This window comes from Leptodactylus fuscus, chromosome 2 (genome assembly GCF_031893055.1).
Source record: "Leptodactylus fuscus isolate aLepFus1 chromosome 2, aLepFus1.hap2, whole genome shotgun sequence".
NCBI classification, from domain to species: domain Eukaryota; kingdom Metazoa; phylum Chordata; class Amphibia; order Anura; family Leptodactylidae; genus Leptodactylus; species Leptodactylus fuscus.
Genome location: NC_134266.1, coordinates 282,673,413 through 282,700,227, shown reverse-complemented (window position 1 = coordinate 282,700,227; position 26,815 = coordinate 282,673,413). Strand labels below are relative to the sequence as shown.

The following is a 26,815-nucleotide window of genomic DNA, read 5'->3' as shown; positions in this document are numbered from 1 at the left end:
AGTACCTTGACTAGATGCTGATATCTTTGGTATCAGAGGAGATCGTTTTCTTTTTTTTTACCTTGTGCATTGTGGACTTTCCAAATATTTTAAAGATTTGAGAAGTCTCCTCATTCAGCCTTCCACAAAAGATATCCCCTCAGCCTGACATGGAGTTGTATTTCCAGAGTTAGAAGCTGCCACCATGGAGTGGACACATGCCAGGACCGGAACCTACTAATGTGCTCAGACAGGCTCACAATGTTTTATTTAGTTTTTACTCTGTATATGGATTATTTTACTTGTGATAATAAAGTTTTAAGATCTTTTTCATAATTTTGGTTGTTTTTGAGATCTCTTGTGTATGTGTAAATGAAATGTGTCACTTTCCATGATGGTGTGAGTAGGGGTCCACTGGTTCTCCTCAGAATAGTGATATCTGCAGTGATGGGGAGTGATTGGGGTGGGTGTAGGGATCGGAACTGTTAACCTCCTTACACAGGATAAGAGGATATATTCACACAGGTCATTTAAAAAAAAAAAAAAAAAGTATTGTCCATTTCTCACAGCCATTTTGTATCCATCGGTCACTCGTTTTTCATGGATTGAGTCCATATGTGATCAGATGGTCAGAAATAGGACCTGATGTATTTTGTTACTGGACCTCACAAACACCTTGTTATAAAAACAGAGCTGAATAGTAACGTAGACGGTCACTAACTGGGAAATGTTCATGTGACGGCTGGTTTTTAGTCTTGTGTGAATATGGCCGATGAAATAACAGGCTCGGCGTCTTCCATAGGTCTCTCTAGTTGGGCCTAGGGACAGAGATATTAAGCCTTAAAGAGCTCGTTCAGGATAATTTTTACATATATTTTTTTTATTTTAACCCGGGGAAGGTGTTAGAAAACCTCACAGCTGGCAAGGACTTCTGTAACACTCAGGAGGGCCAGGACTGGTATCACGGGTAATATATCAGATGTGGCCGGATTTCTGGGGGTCCCTGGGTCCCAAATGTGCACAAAATCTCCTTTTTGATGTCCCCGACTACCCACCCCCATGTGATATCTGACTGACAACAGACAACCAGGTCTCGGGGGGAGGACAAGGTAATACAAATGTACATATGGAGTAATTCTTCACATACAATACAGCGATCTTTGTAGGTATGTCCAATTGAGCAGGTGATAGAGTTTGGAGCAGGAATGCTTTGGATAGTTTAATTAGCAGTTGCTTGGGTAGTTAAACTTGTATATACTTGTAAAGATGGCCTGTATCCAGGGGGTTAGTCCTCAACAAACTGGGTACACGTATGTAGGGGAGCGACTAGAAGTGCCAGCAGTGGGGGACCCTCGAATTCTGCCAGACTAGCTATGGGCTTCTTAAATATAGATTTGTCCCAAAGACTTACTTGAATAGAGAGATACGTGTGAGGTTCCCAGATGTATGGATCAGCAGGCCGTAAGCCTTAGTGCTTGTAAGCTTGGAGCTTCTGAAGAGAATCTTGAGTACAGAGGAAAAGACATCTCTGCTTGCAGTGCTCTGAGAGTTGGCTGCCATTTTCAGCTTTCCATGTGTCTGTGTCTGCAGCTAGCTCCACACAAAGAAAAAAGACTAAAGGTCCCCAACCCCCTAGAGGGGGCTGTTACTCCTCCTCCTCCAGGCCAGTCAAGGGAGCTTGATTGGTCCTGAAGGTTACCTGATCATACTGGACATTCCTGTACACTGGCAACTCAAATTACAATGGCAAAGTATAGGCAGGTGTAGTTCACAAAAACATCCACAAGATGGCACATTAATAGACCCCCCCTGTGTGCTGGATCTGGTAAAATAGAAACACTGGTAAATATATAGAAGGAATGAAGGGGAAGGAAACTCTTTACCTTATATGCAAATGTCCATACCATCTCGGTCTGCAAGGACTATTAAAGGGAATGGGACGAGCAGTACCGGGACATTACACTTCCAGCATAAGAAGACTCAGGAGCAGCAGTACTCGACCTCTCCAGACATGGCGCTCTCCTCCACACAGCAGGAAAATATCATCACCTATACAAGAGATGAGATTCCTACAAGAGATTACCACACGCTGGACATTTTACATTACAGCTAGAGATGGGTGAACTGGTTTGTATTAAGACAGGTTTGTTCTGAATATTCCAAATTGTTCGGTTTTCATAAAACTGATCAAATAGCAATTTACTTTGTTCAAACAAAAATGGCCGCACTGTGAGAAAATGGCCGCCATTGTGTTTCACAAGGAAATACAGACTCTTCTGCGATGGTAGATGTGTGTATGACTCAGACACTGCCTGTGACATTGCAGCATCGCCTGACAGCCTCTCCCTTGATTTCTGACTATAAGGTGAAGCGCACACTGACTGATACTTTTGCACATGTCGGAGTCAGTTTGAGCAGCAGTATACGGTGAATGATCACTACATGCAGCAAACCACAGACACCAAGTCCCCTCATGTATTTACCTCACACACTGCAGTATATAGCTGATATATCATATATACTGCAGTATTACCTCAGGATATATACAGTCACAGAGTCCCCTCATGTATTTACCTCACACACTGCAGTATATAGCTGATATATCATATATACTGCAGTATTACCTCAGGATATATACAGTCACAGAGTCCTCTCATGTATTTACCTCACACACTGCAGTATATAGCTGATATATCATATATACTGCAGTATTACCTCAGGATATATACAGTCACAGAGTCCTCTCATGTATTTACCTCACACACTGCAGTATATAGCTGATATATCATATATACTGCAGTATTACCTCAGGATATATACAGTCACAGAGTCCCCTCATGTATTTACCTCACACACTGCAGTATATAGCTGTATATATCATATATACTGCAGTATTACCTCACACACTGCAGGCATTTACTGCACTGCTGCTGATGCTGCTCCTAAATAGTGACCACCACTAGCCAGACATGTTACCGGCCCAATGGTCGGGCAGTGGAGACATCTGAACTATTAGATATTATTTTGGGCCTTTCATTACATTCTGATCCCTGTGTCTGCACTACTGCAGCTCAGATCATATAGATCACCACTGCATGGACTGTCCCGCCCAATGTCAGTAAATCTGTAGTCTGACTACCTGACACCTGCACCCACAGCTCAGTTGTCAGTCACTAGCTAGCTCCGCCCCTTCCTGCTGTCACATGACCGGTTCCTCCTCCTTGAAGTTGGGTTCTTCCTCCTGCTCTGACTCTGTGGCTGTGTGAGCGGTGTCAGTGGGGGGCGCTATTAACCTGCAGGTCAGTGCATTCACCTCACTACTGGATAGACCTGTGCCCTGTACACATTACAGTAGCCGGCTAGTCAGAGACTACAACCCCCAGCCGCAGGCTGTCAGGAGATGATGGCGGTTGTACAGAGCCGCAGGAACACTTCCATCTTACCGCTCCTGCAGGACTACAACTCCCAGCATGGTAACTGCAGAGACCCCAGCAATGCTGCTCCAGTCACTGGGGCATTTATCGGCCTCTTGTACCTTCTCCTTCTATTTCTGCCCCTTCTTGTAAGTTTCCTCCTCTGTGTGTAAAATGGATCAGGTGTTTGTGTCTATTCTGAAGGATTTTACAGCAGATTCCTCACTTTACTGTATTGTTGGGGATAGTGGGCGTGGCCTATGTGGGGTAACATTTTACTATAGATTTATACAGAATGGTGCCAAAAATAGGAGACGACTGCAGTCCAGGACATGAGTAGTGTAAAACACCCCAAATATCTGACAGTAGTGGAATCACAAGTTTAGGTGAATTTTGTGCAAAATTTATGACACAATTCAGCCTTTTTAGTAAATTTGATGCACAAAATGCCGAGGTATAAAAAGTGCAAATGAGACATGATCCCCAGTGTATATACCACCCGCCCCGCACTCTCTGTATACACAGACCACTCTGCGCTCTCTGTATATACCGCCCGCCCACGTTCTGTATATAATGGGCAACTACTCTCCGCTTTCCCTGTAGCTTTGTCAGTGTGAATGTAATGATGATTTATTGTGTGTGAGGAAAACTGGACGGTTGAGGAGGGTCTAGGACTAGAGTTTAGTGAATTGGTTTGATTAGAGCCGAATTTGACCCAAATATTTCAAATTGTTCAGTTTTTACTGACACCAAACAATTCCTGATTTGTCTCAGATCCCCTATAAATGGCCGCTGTGATTAGATGACGGGTGGATACGTCTGTATAGTGCTTGGTATCGCAGCTCAGACCAATGACCGGGACATCACATGACCTGTAAGAGAGAGCGGCAGGGGGATGACCCCACAGATCTTCAGTAGATGACCTAACCGAATTCCTAGTAAACCACTTTAGGGTAAGGCCAAGTAGAGCGAACCACAGACAGAAAGCGATGCGAAAAGACTGCGGTGTAAAGGCATTGTGTGTGTGTTGTTTTTTCCTCTGTAACACTTTCCACAGGTCGGCAGAGTTTTCCTCTCTGGACTTTCTGGCTTATTTGACCTGCACAGAATATTCCAGGGTTTCCGCAGTTCTACTAATATTATAAATGGGATAGTTTGTGTGTTTGGATGTTTGTTCCTCAGTCACACAAAAAGGGTTGAACGGATTTGGATGAAATTTGGCACATAGTTTGTAACCTCAATTCACACACGGGTTGTTTTTTATCCCGGTAAATGACATGGCTTACGCTCCTCTTTTCTTGGTCCAAAAGTGCCAACTGCGCATGTCTGTCGGCCATTTTCCCGTGGCCAAACAGGAGAGGAGCACGGAAGACGAGGTGGAGGCGGTGAAAAAGATAGAGGCCATCGCTGGAGAGTTTTCAGACAGCACTGGGGACGCCCCTGCGAGAAAACTCATTTGAGTAAGGAAGAAAGAAGAAATTCCTCAGGAAGGGCGGTGCGGATCAAAATAATAAAGGTAAGAGAAGAATTGTCTTTCTTAAGGTTATTCCTGCGTGTACTTATTGTAAAAAGGGTTTCTAATGGCACCTTTAAGGTTTTCTTCATAATTTTTATCATCTTTTTCCAAATTGGATAATTTTTTGTATTTTTTTTTTTTGGTGGTCTCTATATAAGGGCTGCTTATTTGTGCGATAAGGTGTATTTTTTTAGGTTTGGGGTACATGTAATATTTTGATTAGATCATATTAAGGTTTTGGAGGGTGCATGGAAAAAACTTAAAATTTAGTAATTTTTTTTTTTTTTTTTTTTATGGCCTTCAATCTGCATTACTAATGACATGGTGGCCTTTTCCGGGGGGTTATTACAATCTCAGGGATCCCATATTTATATCAGTTTTATCGCTATAACTGAATAAAACTTTATTTAACTATAATAAACAATTGGCTCGGAGACCCCGAATTCTGTTCTCTGTAACTTCTCTTACTTTTTTGTTGACTGAGCTACAACTGAGGTTTGTTTGTTTTTTTGTTTTTTTTGTAAGGCAAGTTGTAGTTTTTGTTGACACCAGTTTTTGGTATGTGCAATTTTTTTGATCACTTTTTGCTCATTGTGGTAATTTTATTTTTTTTCTTTCACTATATTGGATAAATAACATTATTTTTGAATAGTTTGGGATTACATGCAATTTTTTTTTTTTTGAAATAGGAAAGTGTTTTTGTTTTTTTTTCCAACTATTTTTTTTTTACATAATTTTTGCACACTTTCAATTTTTAATTTATTTACTTTCTCAAAAGGAGACTTAAAACTGAGATCACTTGATCCTTTGTACCGTGTACTGTAATACTTCTGTATTACTGTATATAGAACTTTACTCTGTATTTGGCCAAGCCTCTATATCAACCCCATGGTACCCTGAGATCTCACGGCATCTGAGCAATTAATCTGGTGGATTATTCATGGTATGAATTTAAATTTAATTTATTTATTTTCAGATGAAGACTGTATGAGCGGCCCCCATGGATCTCAGTTTTTGTCTTCTTGTTATGAAGTAGAAGAAAATTTGTCAAAAATTGTCATGGAGAGTTCTGGAGATAGACCGGCGGAAACTTTTCCATGTTCAGAATGTGGGAAACATTTTAATACTAAATCTAATCTTATCAGTCATCTGAAAACCCACAGTGGTGAAAAGCCATTTACATGTACAGAATGTGGGAAATCTTTTAGCACAAAATCTGCTCTTCTTAATCATCAGAGAACTCACACAGAAAAGAAGCCATTCATATGTACAGAATGTGGGAAATCCTTCACTACCAAATCAGCTCTTATTGTACATCAGAGAACTCACACAGGAGAGAAGCCATTCATATGTAAAGAATGTGGGACGTGGTTTACATATAAATCTAATCTAAACCGTCACTTGAAAATTCATAGAGGTGAAAAACTGCATGTATGTTCAGATTGTGAGAAGTCCTTCACTACGAAAATATCTCTTATAGAACATCAAAGAATTCACACAGGAGAGAAGCCATATACATGCTCTAAATGTGGAAAGTGTTATAGACAGAAGTCCACTTTTATAGTACATCAGAGAACTCACACAGGAAAGAAGCCATATTCTTGTCCTGAATGTGGGAAATGTTTCACTAATCAATCATATCTTAAAGGACATCTGAGGGTTCACACTGGAGAGAAACCATATATGTGCCCTAAATGTAGAAAGTCTTTTCGTATGAAGTCTAGACTTAAAGAACATCTGAAAGTTCACACTGGGGAGAAGCCGTTTAAATGTTCAGAATGTGAAAAATGTTTTATGCATAAACGTACTCTTCAAAACCATCAGAGAACTCACACAGGAGAGAAGTAATCTTCATGTCCTGAATGTGGGAAATATTTCACGGTTGGAACTCGATATTGAGAAGTCTCTGAAAATATACACAAGGTAAATATTAGATAAACAGATCATAAAATAAGATATTTTACCCATAAATCAGATTTTGCTTATTCTCTCGATCATTCCCATAAGGAAGAAGCCAGTGCCATGTCCTAAAAAAAAATCATTATATATTCAGAATTTGAGAAGTGTTTTAGGCAGTATTTGAGTTTTCATTGTTATCCCTCTGGGCAGCCATATTAAAAGGGTTGTCTAGGAATACAGATTTTATGGCCTGCCATTGGAATAGTCTAGGCCATAAAAACCTGACCGATGGGGCCACCCGAGAGCTCCTTTATCGATCAGCTGTATGGAGCCGCTTCCAGTGCCCATTCTATACATAACACCGGGCTGTAAGCAGCTGGCACCTCGCCCTGTGTAGTGGCCGAGTAAAGTCAAGGGTCGTTGAGTTGCAGTGACTGCCCCGGCCACTACACAGGCCATGGAGACAACTACTTCTGGCTCTTCGTGTAAATCATTTTCATTCTTCATCTTGTACATCGTGGACTTTCCAAATATTTTGAAGATTTGAGAAGTCTTCTCGTTCAGCCTTCCACAAAAGATATCCCCTCAGCCCGACATGGAGTTGTATTTCCAGAGTTAGAAGCTGCCACCATGGAGTGGACACATGCCAGGACCGGGACCTACTAATGTGCCTTACTGGGCCGACTCTCCACTATTAATAGTTCTGAAAATTATAATTTGGTTCCTTTTTAATGGTCTTTTTTGAGAAATCCTCGTCTACCATTATATGATATAAAGTATTTGCCCCCTTGATGCAGGTTCCTTCTGCTTCGCTCAGACAGGCTCACAATGTTTTATTTAGCTTTTCCTCTGTATATGGATTATTTTACTTGTGATAATAAAGTTTTAAGATCTTTTTCAGAATTTTGGTTGTTTTTGAGATCTCTTGTGTATCGTAAATGAAATGTGTCACTTTCCATGAGGGTGCGAGTAGGGGTCCACTGGTTCTCCTCAGAATAGTGATATCTGCAGGGGCGGGGAGTGATTGGGGTGGGTGTAGGGATCGGAACTGTTAACCCCCTTACACAGGATAAGAAAGGATGTATTCACACAGACCATTTAAAAAAAACAAACAAATAAAATATCCGTTCCTCACAGCCATTTTGCATCCATTGGTCACTCATTTTTCATGGATCCCTCATAGAATTGAGTCCATAAGTGACCTGTGTAATATGGCCAGAAATAGGACCTGATGTATTTTGTTAGTGGACCTCACAAACACCTTGTCATAAAAACAGAGCTGAATAGTAACGTAGACGGTCACTGACTGGGAAATGTTCATGTGACGGCTGGTTTTTAGTCTTGTGTGAATATGGCTGATGAAATAACAGACTCTGTGTCTTCCATAGGTCTCTCTAGTTGTGCCTAGGGACAGAGATATTAAGCCTTAAAGGGGTATTCCCATGACGCTTGTTCAATAACCTGCAGGGTGTTGTGCTCTCTTCACTTCCTGCTTTTCTCAGCACATTGGTGGGTGGGGTTTCACTTGCACAGGATTGGTTGTAAATGAATTACCAGAGTGTGAAGCTGATGTAGCAGAGCTGGATTTAAGTCAGTTTGCATTACATACACAGGTAATGGACTCCCTATCTCAGCCCTTATCAGCCAAATTCAATTAAACCGGCTGATAAGAGCTCAGAAATCCCGGAGCTCTCACCTCCCCTATCTGAGAAGCTCCGCTACTTATCAGACACAAACAACTCAGAGCTGCTTCCAGCCCCTCCCTCCCCCTCTGAGAGCAGGCAGCTACATCACTAGGGATTGTGCAGATAATCCCAAGGGCCATAGAATTGCAGTGTAATTTACTTTGGTCAAAAAAAAAAAATGGCCGTACTGTGAGAAAATGGCCACCATTTTGTTTCACCAGGAAATACAGACTCTTCTGCGATGGTAGACGTGTGTATGACTATGACACTGCCTGTGACGTTGTAGCATCACCTGACAGCCTCTCCCTTGTTTCATGGTTGTTATGTGATACTTTTGCACATGTCGGAGTCAGTTTGAGCAGCAGTATACGGTGAATGATCACTACATGCAGCAAACCACAGCCACAGAGTCCCCTCATGTATTTACCTCACACACTGCAGTATATAGCTGATATATCATATATACTGCAGTATTACCTCAGGTTATATACAGTCACACAGTCCTCTCATGTATTTACCTCACACACTGCAGTATATAGCTGATATATCATATATACTACAGTATTACCTCAGGATATATACAGTCACACAGTCCTCTCATGTATTTACCTCACACACTGCAGTATATAGCTGATATATCATATATACTGCAGTATTACCTCAGCATACCTCCCAGCTTTTGAAGAACTGAAAGAGGGACAAAATTTAGCCCCACCCACTTTTGTGTTGACTCCACCCACTCGTTAATTTTTCATGTGCCCGCACACAGTATAATCCTCCTACAGTTACCCGTAAATTATATGTCCCCCCTCTATCTCTCCCCCAGTTTCATATACACCCTTCATCTGCCCCCAGTTTCATGTCCCCCTTCCATCTCTGCCCCCAGTTTCATGTCGCCTCCATCTCTGCCCCCAGATTCATGTCCCTCCATCTCTGCCCCCAGATTCATGTCCCTCCATCTCTGCCCCCAGATTCATGTCTCCACATCTCTGCCCCCAGATTCATGTCCCCCCATCTCTGCCCCCAGTTTCATGTCCTCTCCATCTCTGCCCCCAGATTCATGTCCCCCCATCTCTGCCCCCAGATTCATGTCCCTCCATCTCTGCCCCCCAGATTCATGTCCCTCCATCTCTGCCCCAGATTCATGTCCCCCCATCACTGCCCCCAGATTCATGTCCCCCCATCACTGCCCCCAGATTCATGTCCCCACATCTCTGCCCCCAGATTCATGTTTCCACATCTCTGCCCCCAGATTCATGTCCCCCCATCTCTGCCCCCAGATTCATGTCCCCCCATCTCTGCCCCCAGTTTCATGTCCTCTGCATCTCTGCCCCCAGATTCATGTCCCCCCATCTCTGCCCCCAGATTCATGTCCCTCCATCTCTGCCCCCAGATTCATGTCCCTCCATCTCTGCCCCCAGATTCATGTCCCCCCATCTCTGCCCCCAGTTTCATGTCCTCTGCATCTCTGCCCCCAGATTCATGTCCCTCCATCTCTGCCCCCAGATTCATGTCCCCCCATCTCTGCCCCCAGTTTCATGTCCTCTCCATCTCTGCCCCCAGATTCATGTCCCCCCATCTCTGCCCCCAGATTCATGTCCCCCCATCTCTGCCCCCAGATTCATGTCCCTCCATCTCTGCCCCCAGATTCATGTCCCTCCATCTCTGCCCCCAGATTCATGTCTCCACATCTCTGCCCCCAGATTCATGTCCCCACATCTCTGCCCCCAGATTCATGTCCCCGCATCTCTGCCCCCAGATTCATGTCCCCGCATCTCTGCCCCAGATTCATGTCCCCGCATCTCTGCCCCCAGTTTCATGTCCTCTCCATCTCTGCCCCCAGATTCATGTCCCTCCATCTCTGCCCCCCAGATTCATGTCCCTCCATCTCTGCCCCCAGATTCATGTCCCCTCCATCTCTGCCCCAGATTCATGTCCCCCCATCACTGCCCCCAGATTCATGTCCCCCCATCACTGCCCCCAGATTCATGTCTCCACATCTCTGCCCCCAGATTCATGTTCCCACATCTCTGCCCCCAGATTCATGTCCCCCCATCTCTGCCCCCAGATTCATGTCCCATCTCTGCCCCCAGTTTCATGTCCTCTCCATCTCTGCCCCCAGATTCATGTCCCCCCATCTCTGCCCCCAGATTCATGTCCCTCCATCTCTGCCCCCAGATTCATGTCCCCCCATCTCTGCCCCCAGTTTCATGTCCTCTCCATCTCTGCCCCCAGATTCATGTCCCCACATCTCTGCCCCAAGATTCATGTCCCCACATCTCTGCCCCCAGATTCATGTCCCCACATCTCTGCCCCAAGATTCATGTCCCCACATCTCTGCCCCCAGATTCATGTCCCCTCCATCTCTGCCCCCAGATTCATGTCCCCTCATCTCTGCCCCCAGATTCATGTCCCCCCATCTCTGCCCCAGATTCATGTCCCCCATCTCTGCCCCCAGTTTCATGTCCTCTCCATCTCTGCCCCCAGATTCATGTCCCCCCATCTCTGCCCCCAGATTCATGTCCTTCCATCTCTGCCCCCAGATTCATGTCTCCACATCTCTGCCCCCAGATTCATGTCTCCACATCTCTGCCCCCAGATTCATGTCTCCACATCTCTGCCCCCAGATTCATGTCCCCACATCTCTGCCCCCAGATTCATGTCCCCCCATCTCTGCCCCCAGATTCATGTCCCCTCCATCTCTGCCCCCAGATTCATGTCCCTCCCTCTCTGCCCCCAGTGTCATGCCGTCCTCTCCATCTCTGCCCCCAGTGTCATGCCGTCCTCTCCATCTCTGCCCCCAGATTCATGTCCCTCCATCTCTGCCCCCAGATTCATGTCCCCCCATCTCTGCCCCCAGATTCATGTCCCCTCCATCTCTGCCCCCAGATTCATGTCCCTCCATCTCTGCCCCCAGTGTCATGCCGTCCTCTCCATCTCTGCCCCCAGTGTCATGCCGTCCTCTCCATCTCTGCCCCCAGTGTCATGCCGTCCTCTCCATCTCTGCCCCCAGTGTCATGCCGTCCTCTCCATCTCTGCCCCCAGTGTCATGCCGTCCTCTCCATCTCTGCCCCCAGTGTCATGCCGTCCTCTCCATCTCTGCCCCCAGTGTCATGCCGTCCTCTCCATCTCTGCCCCCAGTGTCATGCCGTCCTCTCCATCTCTGCCCCCAGTGTCATGCCGTCCTCTCCATCTCTGCCCCCAGTGTCATGCCGTCCTCTCCATCTCTGCCCCCAGTGTCATGCCGTCCTCTCCATCTCTGCCCCCAGTGTCATGCCGTCCTCTCCATCTCTGCCCCCAGTGTCATGCCGTCCTCTCCATCTCTGCCCCCAGTGTCATGCCGTCCTCTCCATCTCTGCCCCCAGTGTCATGCCGTCCTCTCCATCTCTGCCCCATGTCATGCCGTCCTCTCCATCTCTGCCCCCAGTGTCATGCTGTCCTCTCCATCTCTGCCCCCAGTTTCACGGTTCCACCTCCACATTAAACTTACCTTCTCCTCCGCTCCCTCGCCGCTCTCTGCGCACCTCTCTCGCTGACACATATGCGGCTGAAGCAAGGAGCTGACCTGAATCGGGACATACCTCTCTCCAACCGGGACCGTAGGACATGTCACCCAAATCGTGATCTGGGGGCATAGATGGGGGGACATGAATCTGGGGGCAGAGATGGAGGGGGGACATGAATCTGGGGGCAGAGATGGAGGGGGGACATGAATCTGGGGGAAGAGATGGGACATGAATCTGGGGGTAGAGATGGAGGGGACATGAATCTGGGGGCAGACATGGGGGGACATGAATCTGGGGGTAGAGATGGAGGGGACATGAATCTGGGGGAAGAGATGGAGGGGACATGAATCTGGGGGAAGACATGGGGGACATGAATCGGGGGGCAGGGATGGAGGGGACATGAATCTGGGGGCAGAGATGGGGGACATGAATCTGAGGGCAGAGATGGAGGGGACATGAATCTGGGGGCAGATGAAGGGTGTATATGAAACTAGGGGAAAGATAGAGGGGGACATATAATTTATGGGTGACTGTAGGAGGATTATACTGTGTGCGGGCACATGAAAAATTAACGAATGGGCGGAGTCAACACAAAAGTGGGCGTGGCTAATTTGCCCCATTTTGTCCCTCTTTCGGTTCTTCAAAAGTTGGGAGGTATGTATATTATTTTGGGGCCTTTCATTACATTCTGATCCCTGTGTCTGCACTACTGCAGCTCAGATCATATAGATCACCACTGCATGGACTGTCCCGCCCAATCTCAGTAAATCTGTAGTCTGACTACCTGACACCGGCACCCACAGCTCAGTTGTCAGTCACTAGCTAGCTCCGCCCCTTCCCTTCCTGCTGTCACATGACCGGTTCCTCCTCCTTGAAGTTGGGCTCTTCCTCCTGCTCTGACTCTGTGGCTGTGTGAGCGGTGTCAGTGGGGGGCGCTATTAACCTGCAGGTCAGTGCATTCACCTCACTACTGGATAGACCTGTGCCCTGTACACATTACAGTAGCCGGCTAGTCAGAGACTACAACCCCCAGCCGCAGGCTGTCAGGAGATGATGGCGGTTGTACAGAGCCGCAGGAACACTTCCATCTTACCGCTCCTGCAGGACTACAACTCCCAGCATGGTAACTGTAGAGACCCCAGCAATGCTGCTCCAGTCACTGGGGCATTTATCGGCCTCTTGTACCTTCTCCTTCTAATTCTGCCCCTTCTTGTAAGTTTCCTCCTCTGTGTGTAAAATGGATCAGGTGTTTGTGTCTATTCTGAAGGATTTTACAGCAGATTCCTCACTTTACTGTATTGTTGGGGATAGTGGGCGTGGCCTATCTGGGGTAACATTTTACAATACGGTTATGAAATTCCCTGTTTTTAAAAAGGTGGCAAAAAATAGACATGTGACTGCAGTCCAGGACATGAGTAGTGTAAAACACCCCAAATATCTGACAGTAGGGGAATCACAAGTTTAGGTGAATTTTGTGCAAAATTTTTGACACAATTCAGCCTTTTTAGTAAATTAGGTGCACAGAATGCCGAGGTATAAAAAGTGCAAATGATAAAGGACCCCCAGTATATATACTGACCGCCCCGCACTCTCCGTATACAGCGACTGCCCCTCGCTCTGTATATAATGGGCGACTACTCCCCGCTGTTCCTGTATCTTTGTCTGTGTGAATGTAATGATGATATATGGTATTTGGGGAAAACTGGACAACTAAGGAGGATCTCAGACTAGAGATGAGCAAATCGGTTCATTTAGATCTGGATTTGACCTGAATGTTCCGAATTTTTGGGCTTTTAATGACCCCAAACAATTCATGCTCTGTCTCAGATGATATTAAGTGGCCGCTGTGACTAGATGATATTGGGACCTCCGCCACTATTCTCAGCAGTGTTCCCGCTATCACAGAAGAGCCGCTGCCGCTGCTGTTTGTTTTTCTCTCTGTAACACTTTCCACAGGTCGGCAGAGTTTTCCTCTCTGGACTTTCTGGCTTATTTTCCCTGCACAGAATATTCCAGGGTTTCCGCAGTGATAACTGACGTTGCGATTTTCTAGAAGATGCAGAACTAATGATATGTACAGCAGTAAGATAATGTGGAGAACTCGCAGGTCAATGACTCTTTCTGTACATGACAGTAATGTGTTAGCCTTAGCAGCAGCTGACTGGCATTGTGCTGTTATTTAGTCCCGGATTTCTGTCTATTTCCGGTAGATGAAGCTGAGATGTCTGTAAATCCTCTATAGATTGATGCCATGAAGCTTTCTACTACACGTCTCAGCAGCAGTGGAGTGTCCGCTCTATCGGATGATATTGTTGGCTGTGCTCGGTCGTGGCTACAAATGGTTTCTGGTTCCATAATAGATTGTGGTGAACTTCCACCTGTTTGGACATAAACTTGGTAATTGCTCTTCAGTGTAGATAAATGTCTAGTTGTGTAGTGTAGATGGAAATCCTGGACTAAATAACAGCACAATGCCAGTCAGCTGCTGCTAAGGCTAACACATTACTGTCATGTATAATAGAAGGTATCAGTGACCTGCGAGTTATCAACATAATCTCAGGATCTTCTTTCTTCTCACGTCCTTCATGTTGGATTTTTACAGGAAAGTGATAACAGTAGAAGGACGAGTGGCCTGGAGATCCCCATATCAGTGTCCGAGAAGGGTAAGTGCCTTTCATCCATCTTGTGTTTTCTTCTTCTTTTATACATTGCAGTGGTGAGCCTAGCCTCGGTGCTGTCTGAGATAGACGATCAAAAGACACACCCCCCCCCCCCCGACTGAAAACTGAATATGGGGGGTGGGGTTGGGGTGCAAGTAGTAACATTACAGTGAATGCACTACAGTAATATTTTGTTACTCACAGGAGACATCTTCCCACATTTCCCGTCTCTTCCCTTTGGACCACCATGACCAGTTCTTGCAGCTGTGACTTGACCCTGTAAAGTTTCCAACACAGATATCTTTGACTCCTCACTTTTCCACGTACCCGACCCATATATCTATATATAATGCCCCTTTTACTGATAATGTGCCCAATCAACGTTTTTATAAATGTCCCTTGCACCTGGAATTATACCCCACACCGGCCCCTGCGGCCTCTATTATGCCCCACAGTTGCCCACCCAACTCTATTATGCCCCATTGTGGACCACCCATGAACTATTATTATACTCTGGGGTCTTTTTAGACCCTGGAGTATAATAATCAGAGACCCAGGGAAGGTGAAGTAACAATAAACACTGTTACCGCTCTAGGATCCGGTGTTACTCCTAGCACAGGCTTCAGGCCTTTGTGGTAATGTCCCAGACGTCACGTGGTCCGGGACATTACCATATAAGCCCAAAGCCTGCTAGGAGTAACACCGGATCCAGGTGAGGTGATTAACAGTGTTTATGTTCCCTCACCTCTCTTGGGGCTCCGATTATTATTCTCGGGGATCTGAAAAGACCCCTGAGTATAATAGTGGTAGTTGTGTTTCGCGGCCTGGGCCTGTGTCTGCCCATGCCATAACCAGGCCCGGGGAGGTAGGTAAATACGCCACTACCTGCTGGGGATACACCAGCTGGTAGCGGCCTATTAAAAATATTTTTTGCAAAAATTTACTTACCTCCCTTGCGATCCCTTGCTGCTGCATGAGGACACCTCCTGTGCTGAGACGGTCTAAGCCAGCCCAGGACAGGGCCGCTCAGTTCGTTTTCACAGTGGATTGTCCTGCGCTAGTTTAGAAAAAATAAACTAAAAAATAAACTAGTCAAATTGCTGCCCCACTGAAAGTGCCGCCCGAGACGGCCCCCTCACCTCGCCTCATTAGAGGTGCGGCCCTGCATTGCAGACGGTGTGTATGTAAATCCTTCTCTCTCCTTGTGACTCTGCTGTTTGGGTTGTTGAGGGCTGAGGGGGAATCATGTCTTAGGTGAATAATCAGTTTGGTGAATTGTCGTTGATCTACGCCCCAGTATGTGGTATCCTGGACGAGGCAATGGATGAGCTGCACATTGGGGTGCGTGGCCTTATTCTGGATGATTCTGTCTGTGCCTCATGTGTTGGGTATTGTCTGTCTTATATCTTTAAAGGAATTTTGTCATTAGAAACCCTTTTTACAATAAATACACGTAGGAATAGTCTTAAGAAAGGTTATTCTTCTCTTACCTTTATTAATCTGATCTGCACCGCCCTTCCTGAGGAATTTCTTCTTCCCTATGTAAATGAGTTTTCTCACAGGGACATCCCCAGGGCTGCTTAAAAACTCTCCAGTGATGGTCTGTCGTCTTCAACGCCTCCACCTTTTCTCTCGCGCTCCTCCTCTCTTGGTCCAAAAGCGCTGACTGTGCATGTCTGTCTGCCATTTTCCTGTGGCCAAACAGGAGAGGAGCGCGGAAGAAGAGGCGGAGAAGGTGAAGAAGACAGAGGCCATCGCTGGAGAGTTTTCAAGCAGCAAAGGGGACACCCCTGCCAGAAAACTCATTTACATAGGCAAGAAAGAAGATATTCCTCTAGAACGGCGGTGCGGATCAGAATAATAAAGGTAAGAGAAGAATAACCTTTCTTAAGACTATTCCTTAGTGTATTTATTGTAAAAAAGGTTTCTAATGACAAGATCCTTTTAAGGTTTTCTTTGTAATTTTTATCTTCTCTTTCCAAAATGGATAATTTTTTGTATTATTTCTGGTGATTAGCGATGAGAGAACACCGTTCGATTGAATCTCAGGCCATTCGAGGTATTAGATTACAATCGAATACCACGAGGCAAACGCAGTAAAAATTCGTATCCCCTCCCACCTTCCCTAGCGCGTTTTTTTTTTGCACCAATAACTGTGCAGGGGAGGTGGGACAGGAACTACGACAACAGAGGCATCGGAAAAAGGAATTGGCGGCCGAAATCAGGCGACCTCCACTTTAGACGAATGGTGAATTTAACATTCGATTAATTTGAGACTGTGAACTATGTGACTGTGAGACAGGGACAGATGTACAGGAGGGTTAGCTAGGGGTTACCTTTATTTAGGGCGGAATGTCACTCACCCAGCTCTTTGGGGCTTTATCTGGTCGGGATCCCTGTCAGCTTGTGATATGCGCAAGCTGACTTTCTTTCCCCATAGGAATGCATTGACCAGTGTTGATTAGCCAGTGTACAGAATTCGGCCAATCAATGCTGGTTCTGCTGGAGGAGGCGGAGTCTAAGATCCGTCCACAGCAGTTTCCATTGTGATCCGATCTCAGATGTAGCAGTACTGACACAGCACTGCTACACGGAGAAGCAGCAGAGCTGAATGTGCAGCATGGTTCAACGCACACTCAGCACACTGAACCATGCTGCACACTCAGCTCTGCTGCATCTCCGTGTGTGCTGAGCTCTGCTGCTTCTCCGTGTAGCAGTGCTGTGTCAGCACTGCTACATCTGAGATTGGACCACAATGGAAACTGCTGTGGATGGATCTTGGACTCCGCCTCCTCCAGCAGAACCAGCGTTGATTGGCCAGTGTACAGCATTCGGCCAATCAACGCTGGTCAATGCATTCCTATGGGAAAAAGTCAGCTCACGCATATCGCAAGCTGACAGGGATCCCGACATAATACAGTGACTTGGGCTTGTTAGATGCCTCCAGACATGCTTCCTCTGCTGTCTCAGTTGCATTCCAGGGTGTTGGCATCATTTCCTGGGGTGTCATAGTGATCTTGGTGACTCTCCTGAGTCGAATGGTGGGATCCCCTGAAACAAAGCATTTTTCCCCACAGACTATAATGGGGTTCGATATTCATTCGGATAGTCGAATATTGAGCGGCTTTTCGAAACGATTATCGAATATTTTACTGTTCGCTCATCTCTACTGGTCATATCTCCGCGCGTAACGGCTTCCAAAAAAAATGGCCACCGGCCGTCCTGTGCAATTGGCTCTTGCCTGCATCCTGGTGGCAGAGCAAACTACGCAGGTGCCGGAGTGTGACCCCCAGCTGGAAGAATACGCAGAAGAGTTGGTTGCTGTTGAAGATGGAGGCGTCGCTGGAGAGAGTTCTCTGGCAGCATTGGGGACGCCCCCAGTGCTGTGAAAGAAATCATTTGCATACCGGTGAAAAATCTGTATTTCTACCGAACGGCGGGCCGGAGGCGACTCATAATGGTAAGAGACGAATATCCTTTCTTAAGGCTATTCCGACGTGTCAACTAGAAAAAAAAGTGTTTAAATGATAGGATCCCTTTAACTATAATAAGCATTTGGCTCGGAGAATCCCTATTCTGTTGTCTGTAACTTTTCTTGTTGACTGAGCTACAAATGAGGTTTTTTTTGTAAGGTAAGTTGTAGTTTTTGTTGACACCAGTTTTTAATTATCTGCAATTTTTTTAATAACTTTTTGCTCATTGTGGTAACTACTTTATTTTTTTTTTTCCCCTTCACCGTATTGGATAAATACCATTATTTCCCTGTCGTCCTTACCGGTGGCACAATACGGGGTATTTTCTGCCCCTGTGTGCTGTTAGGACAGGCAAATTTTGAATTAGCGAAATGAAAGACACATGGCTTGACTCCCTGCGTGTTTTTTTTTTTTTTTTTTTTTTTTTTTTTTGTGATCTGTGTGGACCAGGACAGGTGAAAGAGGACTCTGTCTCCCAAACCTTCCTTCTTTCCCTCCTCCCTCCTTCCTCTTCTGTGGTACTCACGGCCGACATCTTCATGTTTCTGAACTGTCTTCAGTGCTGGCCGCCGCTCGCTAGCGGACCTTTCCTGTGCCAGCCGGTTTCTGCTGGGACCGACTTCCGGGTGCGCTCTTCCGGTGCGGCCTAGGCTCTGGCGGCAGGAAGCCGTCGGGCCCGATTCTTCTGCACAACAGCATTCTTTTCACAGCCTAGTCTGCCTCTATGGGATCTGAGGCTTAGGAGGAGGCAAAAGGAACAATTTTTTTTCTCCCGTTTTAAGGTAAAGCTGAATTCTTTCCATCCCCTATAGTGGCATGACTAATTGCCGGTTCTATCCTAGGCTATGACTGGTCACGTTGCCGTCAGTGTAGAGGCCCTCCCTTGGAGGAAGCTTCCACTAGAGACGACGTAGCATGGGTCAAGGAGTATATGGTGGGTATGGCAGCCATTTACGTGGAATGTTTTCACTTTGGTTATTAAAGCATCCTTTTTCGGTTTTCAGGATGATTCTCTTAAAGATATCAGTATGTCCCTATCTCAGCTCAAAAAAACATCGTCTGGAAAGGCGATCTGTATCATTACCCTCTATGGAAAGGCTTCAAGTTGAGGAGGAGTCAATTTGTTTTACACAATTTTTGCAAACTTTTATTTTTTATGTATTTACTGTCTCAAAACGAGACTTGAAACTGAGATCACTTGATCCTTTGTACCATGTACTGTAACACTTCTTCTGTATTGCTGTATATAGAACCTTCCTCTGTATTTGGCCAAGCCTCTATAGCAACCCCATGGTACCCTGAGATCTCATGGCATCTGAGCAATTAATCTGGTGGATTATTCATGGTATAGAATAAAAAAAATGTACTTTTTTTTTTTTTTTTTTTCAGATGAAGACTGTATGAGTGGCCCTCATGGATCTCAGTTTTTATCTCCTTGTTATGAAATAGAAGAAAATCTGTCACAAATTGTCATGGAAAGTTCTGGAGATAGACCGGAGGAAACTTTTCCATGTTCAGAATGTGGGAAACATTTTAAAACTAAATGTAGTCTTGCCAGACACCTGAAGATTCACAGAGGTGAAAAGCCATTTACATGTACAGAATGTGGGAAATCTTTTAGTAGAAAATCTGTTCTTCTTGATCATCAGAGAACTCACACAGGAGAGAAGCCATTCACATGTACAGAATGTGGGAAATCCTTCGCTACAAAATCAGCTCTTGTGGAACATCAGAGAATTCACACAGGAGTGAAGCCATATAAATGCTCTAAATGTGGGAAATGTTTCATTAGCAAATCACATCTTAAAGGACATCAGAGGATTCACACTGGAGAGAAACCATATACATGCCCTAAATGTGGAAGGTCTTTTAGTCGGAGGCCCAATCTTAAAGTACATCTGAAAGTTCACACTGGGGAGAAGTTGTTTAAATGTTCAGAATGTGGGAAATGTTTTATGCATAAAAGTACTCTTCAAAACCATCAGAGAACTCACACAGGAGAGAAACCATATACATGTTCTAAATGTGGAAGGTCTTTTAGTCTGAGGTCCAATCTTAAAGTACATCTGAAAGTTCACACTGGGGAGAAGCCATTTCAATGTTCAGAATGTGGGAAATGGTTTAAGTATAAAAGTACTCTTCAAAACCATCAGAGAACTCACACAGGAGAGAAGTAATCTTCATGTCCTGAATGTGGGAAAAATGTCATGCTTGGAGCTAAGAAGGAATCCAGTGCCATGTCCTAAATGGTAAATAATGATTTTTATAAAAAAAAATTATGTATTCAGAATTTGAGAAGTGTTTTAGGCAGTATTTGAGTTTTCATTGTTATCCCTCTGGGCAGCCATATTAAAAGGGTTGTCTAAGAATACAGATTTTATGGCCTGCCATTGGAATAGTCTAGGCCGTAAAACCTGATTGATGGGGTCACCTGCCAGTTCCTTCATCGATCAGCTGTATGGAGCCGCTTCCAGTGCCCATTCTATACATAACACCGGGCTGTAAGCAGCTGGCACCTCGCCCTGTGTAGTGGCCGAGTAAAGTCAAGGGTCGTTGAGCTGCAGTGACTGCCCCGGCCACTACACAGGCCATGGAGACAACTACTTCTGGCTCTTTGTGTAAATAATTTTCATTCTTCATCTTGTACATCGTGGACTTTCCAAATATTTTGAAGATTTGAGAAGTCTTTTCGGGTAGCTGTCCACAAAAGATATCCCCTCAGCCTAACATGGAGTTGTATTTCCAGAGTTAGAAGCTGCCACCATGGAGTGGACACCTGCCAGGACCGGCACCTACTAATGTGCCTTACTGGGCCGACTCTCCACTATTAATAGTTCTGAAAATTATAATTTGGTTCCTTTTTAATGGTCTTTTTTGGGAAATCCTCGTCTACCATTATATGATATAAAGTATTTGCCCCCTTGGTGCAGGTTCCTTCTGCTTCGCTCAGACAGGCTCACAATGTTTTATTTAGTTTTTCCTCTGTATATGGATTATTTTACTTGTGATAATAAAGTTTTAAGATCTTTTTCATAATTTTGGTTGTTTTTGAGATCTCTTGTGTATCGTAAATGAAATGTGTCACTTTCCATGAGGGTGTGAGTAGGGGTCCATTGGTTCTCCTCGGAATAGTGATATCTGCAGGGGCGGGGAGTGATTGGGGTGGGTGTAGGGATCGGAACTGTTAACCCCCTTACACAGGATAAGAAAGGATGTATTCACACAGACCATTTAAAAAAAACAAACAAATAAAATATCCGTTCCTCACAGCCATTTTGCATCCATTGGTCACTCATTTTTCATGGATCCCTCATAGAATTGAGTCCATAAGTGACCTGTGTAATATGGCCAGAAATAGGACATGATGTATTTTGTTACTGGACCTCACAAACACCTTGTCATAAAAACAGAGCTGAATAGTAACGTAGACGGTCACTGACTGGGAAATGTTCATGTGACGGCTGGTTTTTAGTCTTGTGTGAATATGGCCGATGAAATAACAGGCTCGGCGTCTTCCATAGGTCTCTCTAGTTGTGCCTAGGGACAGAGATATTAAGCCTTAAAGGGGTATTCCCATGACGCTTGTTCAATAACCTGCAGGGTGTTGTGCTCTCTTCACTTCCTGCTTTTCTCAGCACATTGGTGGGTGGGGTTTCACTTGCACAGGATTGGTTGTAAATGAATTACCAGAGTGTGAAGCTGATGTAGCAGAGCTGGATTTAAGTCAGTTTGCATTACATACACAGGTAATGGACTCCCTATCTCAGCCCTTATCAGCCAAATTCAATTAAACCGGCTGATAAGAGCTCAGAAATCCCGGAGCTCTCACCTCCCCTATCTGAGAAGCTCCGCTACTTATCAGACACAAACAACTCAGAGCTGCTTCCAGCCCCTCCCTCCCCCTCTGAGAGCAGGCAGCTACATCACTGGGGATTGTGCAGATAATCCCAAGGGCCATAGAATTGCAGTGTAATTTACTTTGGTCAAAAAAAAAAAATGGCCGTACTGTGAGAAAATGGCCACCATTTTGTTTCACCAGGAAATACAGACTCTTCTGCGATGGTAGACGTGTGTATGACTATGACACTGCCTGTGACGTTGTAGCATCACCTGACAGCCTCTCCCTTGTTTCATGGTTGTTATGTGATACTTTTGCACATGTCGGAGTCAGTTTGAGCAGCAGTATACGGTGAATGATCACTACATGCAGCAAACCACAGCCACAGAGTCCCCTCATGTATTTACCTCACACACTGCAGTATATAGCTGATATATCATATATACTGCAGTATTACCTCAGGTTATATACAGTCACACAGTCCTCTCATGTATTTACCTCACACACTGCAGTATATAGCTGATATATCATATATACTACAGTATTACCTCAGGATATATACAGTCACACAGTCCTCTCATGTATTTACCTCACACACTGCAGTATATAGCTGATATATCATATATACTGCAGTATTACCTCAGCATACCTCCCAGCTTTTGAAGAACTGAAAGAGGGACAAAATTTAGCCCCACCCACTTTTGTGTTGACTCCGCCCACTCGTTAATTTTTCATGTGCCCGCACACAGTATAATCCTCCTACAGTTACCCGTAAATTATATGTCCCCCCTCTATCTCTCCCCCAGTTTCATATACACCCTTCATCTGCCCCCAGTTTCATGTCCCCCTTCCATCTCTGCCCCCAGTTTCATGTCGCCTCCATCTCTGCCCCCAGATTCATGTCCCTCCATCTCTGCCCCCAGATTCATGTCCCTCCATCTCTGCCCCCAGATTCATGTCTCCACATCTCTGCCCCCAGATTCATGTCCCCCCATCTCTGCCCCCAGATTCATGTCCCCCCATCTCTGCCCCCAGATTCATGTCCCCCCATCTCTGCCCCCAGTTTCATGTCCTCTCCATCTCTGCCCCCAGATTCATGTCCCCCCATCTCTGCCCCCAGATTCATGTCCCTCCATCTCTGCCCCCCAGATTCATGTCCCTCCATCTCTGCCCCAGATTCATGTCCCCCCATCACTGCCCCCAGATTCATGTCCCCCCATCACTGCCCCCAGATTCATGTCCCCACATCTCTGCCCCCAGATTCATGTTTCCACATCTCTGCCCCCAGATTCATGTCCCCCCATCTCTGCCCCCAGATTCATGTCCCCCCATCTCTGCCCCCAGTTTCATGTCCTCTGCATCTCTGCCCCCAGATTCATGTCCCCCCATCTCTGCCCCCAGATTCATGTCCCTCCATCTCTGCCCCCAGATTCATGTCCCTCCATCTCTGCCCCCAGATTCATGTCCCCCCATCTCTGCCCCCAGTTTCATGTCCTCTCCATCTCTGCCCCCAGATTCATGTCCCCCCATCTCTGCCCCCAGATTCATGTCCCCCCATCTCTGCCCCCAGATTCATGTCCCTCCATCTCTGCCCCCAGATTCATGTCCCCCCATCTCTGCCCCCAGATTCATGTCCCTCCATCTCTGCCCCCAGATTCATGTCTCCACATCTCTGCCCCCAGATTCATGTCCCCACATCTCTGCCCCCAGATTCATGTCCCCACATCTCTGCCCCCAGATTCATGTCCCCGCATCTCTGCCCCCAGATTCATGTCCCCGCATCTCTGCCCCCAGTTTCATGTCCTCTCCATCTCTGCCCCCAGATTCATGTCCCTCCATCTCTGCCCCCCAGATTCATGTCCCTCCATCTCTGCCCCCAGATTCATGTCCCCTCCATCTCTGCCCCAGATTCATGTCCCCCCATCACTGCCCCCAGATTCATGTCCCCCCATCTCTGCCCCCAGATTCATGTCTCCACATCTCTGCCCCCAGATTCATGTTCCCACATCTCTGCCCCCAGATTCATGTCCCCCCATCTCTGCCCCCAGATTCATGTCCCATCTCTGCCCCCAGTTTCATGTCCTCTCCATCTCTGCCCCCAGATTCATGTCCCCCCATCTCTGCCCCCAGATTCATGTCCCTCCATCTCTGCCCCCAGATTCATGTCCCCCCATCTCTGCCCCCAGTTTCATGTCCTCTCCATCTCTGCCCCCAGATTCATGTCCCCACATCTCTGCCCCAAGATTCATGTCCCCACATCTCTGCCCCCAGATTCATGTCCCCACATCTCTGCCCCAGATTCATGTCCCCACATCTCTGCCCCAAGATTCATGTCCCCACATCTCTGCCCCCAGATTCATGTCCCCCCATCTCTGCCCCAGATTCATGTCCCCCCATCTCTGCCCCCAGTTTCATGTCCTCTCCATCTCTGCCCCCAGATTCATGTCCCCCCATCTCTGCCCCCAGATTCATGTCCTTCCATCTCTGCCCCCAGATTCATGTCCCTCCATCTCTGCCCCCAGATTCATGTCTCCACATCTCTGCCCCCAGATTCATGTCCCCACATCTCTGCCCCCAGATTCATGTCCCCACATCTCTGCCCCCAGATTCATGTCCCCCCATCTCTGCCCCCAGATTCATGTCCCCTCCATCTCTGCCCCCAGATTCATGTCCCTCCCTCTCTGCCCCCAGTGTCATGCCGTCCTCTCCATCTCTGCCCCCAGTGTCATGCCGTCCTCTCCATCTCTGCCCCCAGATTCATGTCCCTCCATCTCTGCCCCCAGATTCATGTCCCCCCATCTCTGCCCCCAGATTCATGTCCCCTCCATCTCTGCCCCCAGATTCATGTCCCTCCATCTCTGCCCCCAGTGTCATGCCGTCCTCTCCATCTCTGCCCCCAGTGTCATGCCGTCCTCTCCATCTCTGCCCCCAGTGTCATGCCGTCCTCTCCATCTCTGCCCCCAGTGTCATGCCGTCCTCTCCATCTCTGCCCCCAGTGTCATGCCGTCCTCTCCATCTCTGCCCCCAGTGTCATGCCGTCCTCTCCATCTCTGCCCCCAGTGTCATGCCGTCCTCTCCATCTCTGCCCCCAGTGTCATGCCGTCCTCTCCATCTCTGCCCCCAGTGTCATGCCGTCCTCTCCATCTCTGCCCCCAGTGTCATGCCGTCCTCTCCATCTCTGCCCCCAGTGTCATGCCGTCCTCTCCATCTCTGCCCCCAGTGTCATGCCGTCCTCTCCATCTCTGCCCCCAGTGTCATGCTGTCCTCTCCATCTCTGCCCCCAGTTTCACGGTTCCACCTCCACATTAAACTTACCTTCTCCTCCGCTCCCTCGCCGCTCTCTGCGCACCTCTCTCGCTGACACATATGCGGCTGAAGCAAGGAGCTGACCTGAATCGGGACATACCTCTCTCCAACCGGGACCGTAGGACATGTCACCCAAATCGTGATCTGGGGGCATAGATGGGGGGACATGAATCTGGGGGCAGAGATGGAGGGGGGACATGAATCTGGGGGCAGAGATGGAGGGGGGACATGAATCTGGGGGAAGAGATGGGACATGAATCTGGGGGTAGAGATGGAGGGGACATGAATCTGGGGGCAGACATGGGGGGACATGAATCTGGGGGTAGAGATGGAGGGGACATGAATCTGGGGGAAGAGATGGAGGGGACATGAATCTGGGGGAAGAGATGGAGGGGACATGAATCTGGGGGAAGACATGGGGGACATGAATCGGGGGGCAGGGATGGAGGGGACATGAATCTGGGGGCAGAGATGGGGGACATGAATCTGAGGGCAGAGATGGAGGGGACATGAATCTGGGGGCAGATGAAGGGTGTATATGAAACTAGGGGAAAGATAGAGGGGGACATATAATTTATGGGTGACTGTAGGAGGATTATACTGTGTGCGGGCACATGAAAAATTAACGAATGGGCGGAGTCAACACAAAAGTGGGCGTGGCTAATTTGCCTTATTTTGTCCCTCTTTCGGTTCTTCAAAAGTTGGGAGGTATGTATATTATTTTGGGGCCTTTCATTACATTCTGATCCCTGTGTCTGCACTACTGCAGCTCAGATCATATAGATCACCACTGCATGGACTGTCCCGCCCAATCTCAGTAAATCTGTAGTCTGACTACCTGACACCTGCACCCACAGCTCAGTTGTCAGTCACTAGCTAGCTCCGCCCCTTCCCTTCCTGCTGTCACATGACCGGTTCCTCCTCCTTGAAGTTGGATTCTTCCTCCTGCTCTGACTCTGTGGCTGTGTGAGCGGTGTCAGTGGGGGGCGCTATTAACCTGCAGGTCAGTGCATTCACCTCACTACTGGATAGACCTGTGCCCTGTACACATTACAGTAGCTGGCTAGTCAGAGACTACAACCCCCAGCCGCAGGCTGTCAGGAGATGATGGCGGTTGTACAGAGCCGCAGGAACACTTCCATCTTACCGCTCCTGCAGGACTACAACTCCCAGCATGGTAACTGTAGAGACCCCAGCAATGCTGCTCCAGTCACTGGGGCATTTATCGGCCTCTTGTACCTTCTCCTTCTAATTCTGCCCCTTCTTGTAAGTTTCCTCCTCTGTGTGTAAAATGGATCAGGTGTTTGTGTCTATTCTGAAGGATTTTACAGCAGATTCCTCACTTTACTGTATTGTTGGGGATAGTGGGCGTGGCCTATCTGGGGTAACATTTTACAATACGGTTATGAAATTCCCTGTTTTTAAAAAGGTGGCAAAAAATAGACATGTGACTGCAGTCCAGGACATGAGTAGTGTAAAACACCCCAAATATCTGACAGTAGGGGAATCACAAGTTTAGGTGAATTTTGTGCAAAATTTT

General features: G+C 46.8%; 2 protein-coding genes and 1 pseudogene across 2 annotated transcripts in view; 1 reads left to right on the top strand and 2 right to left on the bottom strand.

Moving 5' to 3' along the window:
* The window catches only part of LOC142196122 (uncharacterized), a 783,446-nt pseudogene that overhangs the window by 230,575 nt on the left and 526,056 nt on the right, over positions 1-26,815 (bottom strand).
* Positions 1-26,815, top strand: part of LOC142196229 (uncharacterized) — a 203,216-nt gene that overhangs the window by 71,043 nt on the left and 105,358 nt on the right. Inside the window, 3 exon segments of the mRNA XM_075266444.1 lie at positions 2,089-2,122; positions 5,885-6,752; positions 19,624-20,304. Of these exon segments, the coding sequence (XP_075122545.1) occupies positions 2,089-2,122; positions 5,885-6,752; positions 19,624-20,304 (1,583 nt within the window).
* The window catches only part of RPL31 (ribosomal protein L31), a 364,588-nt gene that overhangs the window by 304,750 nt on the left and 33,023 nt on the right, over positions 1-26,815 (bottom strand). The gene's annotated exons all lie outside the window — the stretch shown is intronic.